This window comes from Suricata suricatta, chromosome 5 (assembly GCF_006229205.1).
Source record: "Suricata suricatta isolate VVHF042 chromosome 5, meerkat_22Aug2017_6uvM2_HiC, whole genome shotgun sequence".
NCBI classification, from domain to species: Eukaryota; Metazoa; Chordata; class Mammalia; order Carnivora; family Herpestidae; genus Suricata; species Suricata suricatta.
The window spans coordinates 145,727,068-145,731,159 of record NC_043704.1 but is presented as its reverse complement, the minus strand read 5'-3'; the positions used below and the strand labels follow the sequence as shown (position 1 = coordinate 145,731,159).

The window sequence follows — 4,092 nt, the reverse complement described above, 5'->3', positions numbered from 1 at the left end:
CCTCTCCGGGTCCGCGTCCGGCGCGCCCCCGCGGGGCCCGGGCAGCGTCTCGGGGTCCACCTGCGGCTCCCTCCGCGGCCAGCCGCCCGTCCTGGTCTTGCAGGCGCTCCTCGCCTCCCTCCTCCCGTCCCGCGGCCCCTCCTCTCTGGCCGGAGGCGCTTCCCCCAGCTCCCTCCTGGCCTTGGCCGCAGCCTGGGCATGACCTTCCTGCCCTGCGGGGTCTCTGTCCTCCTTCCTGTCCTGGCTTTTGCTGGGCTTCCTCGGCTCCTGGGCAGGGACCCTGGAGCTGCTCCTGGGGCCCTCGCCCTTCCGCCCTTCCTCCCCGGCCGCAGGATTGGCCTCGGGCGACCTCCTGCAGCTCCGGGTCCTCACCAGCTTCTCCGCAGCCTCAGACCTGCGGCCCTTCCCCAAGTCCAGCTCGCTGGTCCCCAGGGGCAGCCTGTCCCTCTGCAGACCCTGCTGGAGCTCCCTCTCTCTCTTGCACTTGTCGCATCGGATGATTTCACCCGATGTCCTTTCGATCTCCACCCCCAGGTGCTTCTCCCCGCTCGCGGGTCTCTCCAGGGTGGGCTCCCGGGGTGGCCTGCTGGCGGGCTCAGGCTCCCACTTGCCCCCCACCCACTTCTGGTGCTTCGCCCGGTCCCCCAGGGCTGGCTCCACGGGCACCTTGCCCTGAGGTCTGGTGGCGGCCGCCTTGGGCAGGGTAGCCTCCCTGCAGCCCTGGGCAGTGTCTGTCTCCCCACCGTGGTGACCCCCTCTCAGGGCCCTGCTGTAGAGCCTGCTCCGCACCCTTGGAGAAGGGGCCCGGCTGTGCGGGGCCAGGGTCAGGGCCCGGGCTTTGCTGGGGTACAGTTCTTCGACAGCCAGCTGAATGTTCTTCAGGGTCAACGGTTCTTTGCCCATGGCTATGAAAGCATCCCCTTCCCGGAAGAAGTCAGAGATGCTCCTGACCTCCTTGCCCTTGAGGTTAAAGAGCTTCCTCACTCGATCATTCTTCCATCTGGGAAAGCCCAGGGCCTCGGAGATGTCGGCCAAGAGCTGCTCGAAGCTCTGCACCGACCGCCTGTTGAGGAGCAGGGTGACCTTCCGGAGTGGGTGGGCGCCCAGCTTCACCACGGTCACCACCCTGGGCTTCAGCGGGCTGCCCTCGGCGTGGACAGGGTGGAGGGCACTCTGAGGGCTGAACACCGGCACGACAGAGCCGCGAGGCCCTAGGAGTGGTTTCTCGAAGTTCCCTCGGCCTCCAGGCAGCCACGTGCCCTGCAGCTTCCGATCTGTGATTCTTGAGCTTAAAGACTTCAGAGAAGGGTCCCATAGGCCTCGGTGTCCTGCAAGAGGAAAATGACGACACTGTGTCAGTCCTGATGCGTTCGAAGGGCCCACTGGCCTTCACCACAGCGTCACTAAAGGTAACGGTCTATTATGGTTTTGAGGTGTGATTGGTGAGGGTGTGTTTGAAGGGAGGGAGGCTGCACACTGCAAAGCCCACCTCCAGTCTCTCCTGCAGGAGACCAGGAACGCAGAAGGGAGTCAGCCTCGGGGCTGGGTCGCTCCTCCATGCCTTCCAGGACCCTCCCTCCTTCCAGTATGGGCCACACGTTGAGAGTCCGCACTAGACAAGGCCTGACCCTGGAAACACCTTCTGCTGCCCAGAAGTGAACCAACTCTCAAGGATGTACAACCGAGATCAACAGGCCAAGATTTGCCACCCAGGAAATACCAACAGGTCAGAACATTCTGGTACCGTAAAGAACCCAACTCTCACCGACCTCTTTGCCAAGAAGAGTTTGCTCAGCTTGACATTCAGCTCCCTGGAGGTGGTAGGGGAGGAGATGACAACCACCAACTGAGACAGATCTGGATTTGAATCCTGGCGTGGCCACTGACTACTTGTGTGAATGTGGGCAAGTTACTCAAGTTTCTGTTTTTTTCCATTGGGACATAGGAATGAAAACAGCTTCCTTCCAGGGTTTTTGTGAAGAGCAAATAGGAAAATGAACACAGTTCACTGAAAGGAGTGTTTGGCCCACAGTAAGGGCACAGGAAGTGCCAGGTATTAACACTGTCCTTAGAGTCTCGGTATCTCTTTTGTACGGTAGTATCATCTTGGTAGTAATAGATTATATGAGTAAGGCAGCATTCACTTGGCATCCCAAGAACTCATGGACCAGCACAACAGAATGGCTGTTTCTTAAAACTCAGATTGAGATTCTCTTACACTGGGGGTTGCAAAAAAGAAAAAAGCTAAACAAGTTTCAGTGTAGGCACAGAAACTTTCTTCTCCAAATGGCTTTCCCCTCAGAAAAAAAAGGAAAGTTTGAATAATCAAAATATGCTCATTCTTGGGGCACCTGGGTGGCTCCGTCGGTTAAGCGTCTGCCTTCATCTCAGCTCATGATCTCACAAATTGTGAGTTTGAGCCCCGCGTTGGGCTCTGTGCTGACAGCTCAGAGCCTGGAGCCTGTTCTGATTCTGTGTCTCCCTCTCTCTCTGCCCCTCCTCAGCCCACACTCTGTATCTCTCTCTCTCAAAAAATAAATAAACATTAAAAAAATTTTTAATAAAAAAATAGGCTTGTTCTCAATTCTTCCTCATAAACAGCATAAATGAATAAACAAGACACTGTATTTCCTGACAACTGTGCCCAGCCAGAATAAAGCAGGCAAAAGTGTTTCCCTTTCCATTCCTGTCCAGGTCCGGAAACAGGGAAACGACAGAATCTGTCACTGAGTCAGACCAGGAGGGTGGGCTATGGACTACTAACATTACCCCCAAAGAATCCGTATGTCCTACTCTACATGTAGGCATCTGCTGTTGATGCTTCCTTTAAAACGAAGTTAAAGATCATTATTTCTAAGGGCATTTGAATCATAGCCAGAACCCCAGTTGTACCCAGATGTGTGATTTGGCCCAGCATATTTACACAGAATGCTTTTTGTTTTTTAATTACAATGTACAATCTGTTCGGAGATGATTTCCCTCGAGACACAGGTGTCAGATTCGATGACAAGCAGTGGCTGGTGCTGACTGGTCTTATCACAGGCCATACATCTATGAGCTTAACACGCACATTTACAGTTGGACTCTCTGTGGACATCTGGTGTTCCGTTCTTCTCATGATCTCTGTAAACTGCCCCCATCTTTGTCTGAGAGAGTTTGGAGAGATCTACAGCAGCAACACTAGCTTGTATTTCCTCATGGGGAAAAGTAAGGAAACATGCCGAGGAAGAAGACCTTCTCAGAGAGTAGGACCTGCTCTACACATTCGTCAGGCTAAGTCGATGGAAAAGAATTCTCTATTCCAGGGAGGAAACAGGAGAGGGGTTGTCAGGGAAGAACCAGAAGTTCAAGGGAGCATTTGGTGACTACATTAGGGAGGCGGGAAGAGGTCAGCACAGAAGCGGGTCAGGAGGGTCCCAGAGAAGGGTCTGGATGGGATGTCAGGGAACCTCACAAGCGTACTCACGGAACAGGACAGACACTGGTAGGACTGACACAGCGAGTGGTGACCAAGGATGACAGACAGGTGTGTTGTGATGGGACCTGTGGCCTCAGGGTCCCAGTGAAACTATGGAGTTTGGGTATGGCCCTGTGGTACCCCGAGTCGGGGTGAAGGAGGGGCATGCTCTCAGGGATGGCTGTTTCCAGCCAGATTCAGTAGACCTTACCTCAGACCCAGCCCTGATGCCTGGTGGTTAGGGGGGCAAACTGGGAACGCACCAGAGACTCCACTTAAAGTGGCCCCCGTGCCAGGGCACAGACACAAAGTGTATGAAAACAGAGCAGCTTGGCACCTACTCCCCCCTCATCAGTCATGCTCAGTCCCCTGCCCAGGCAAGTGCAAACTCATTCAACACCTCTGCAGTCTGGGGCAAGAGTGAGAACTCAGTCCCTCACCTCCCCAACTTAACTGGGGTTCTGTCTCCATCGAGCAATGGTGGGGAGGGGGTGCTAAGAAAACACAGCCTCAATGTGCAAATATTTTTATCCTCTCTTCCCCAATCCCCCTGTCCTCTTTTAAAACCCTCACCTTAGTCCAGAGCAAACTTTTCTTCTTTAAAGGCGAGAGAATAAAATCAGCAGACTCTGAAT

General features: G+C 54.5%; 1 protein-coding gene across 1 annotated transcript in view; it reads right to left on the bottom strand.

Moving 5' to 3' along the window:
- DCLK3 (doublecortin like kinase 3) overlaps positions 1-995 on the bottom strand; it is a 26,167-nt gene extending 25,172 nt beyond the window's left edge. Inside the window, exon 1 of the mRNA XM_029940866.1 lies at positions 1-995. Coding sequence (XP_029796726.1) covers positions 1-903 — 903 coding nt within the window. The 5' untranslated portion in view covers positions 904-995.
- Positions 996-4,092: the final 3,097 nt, after the last annotated feature.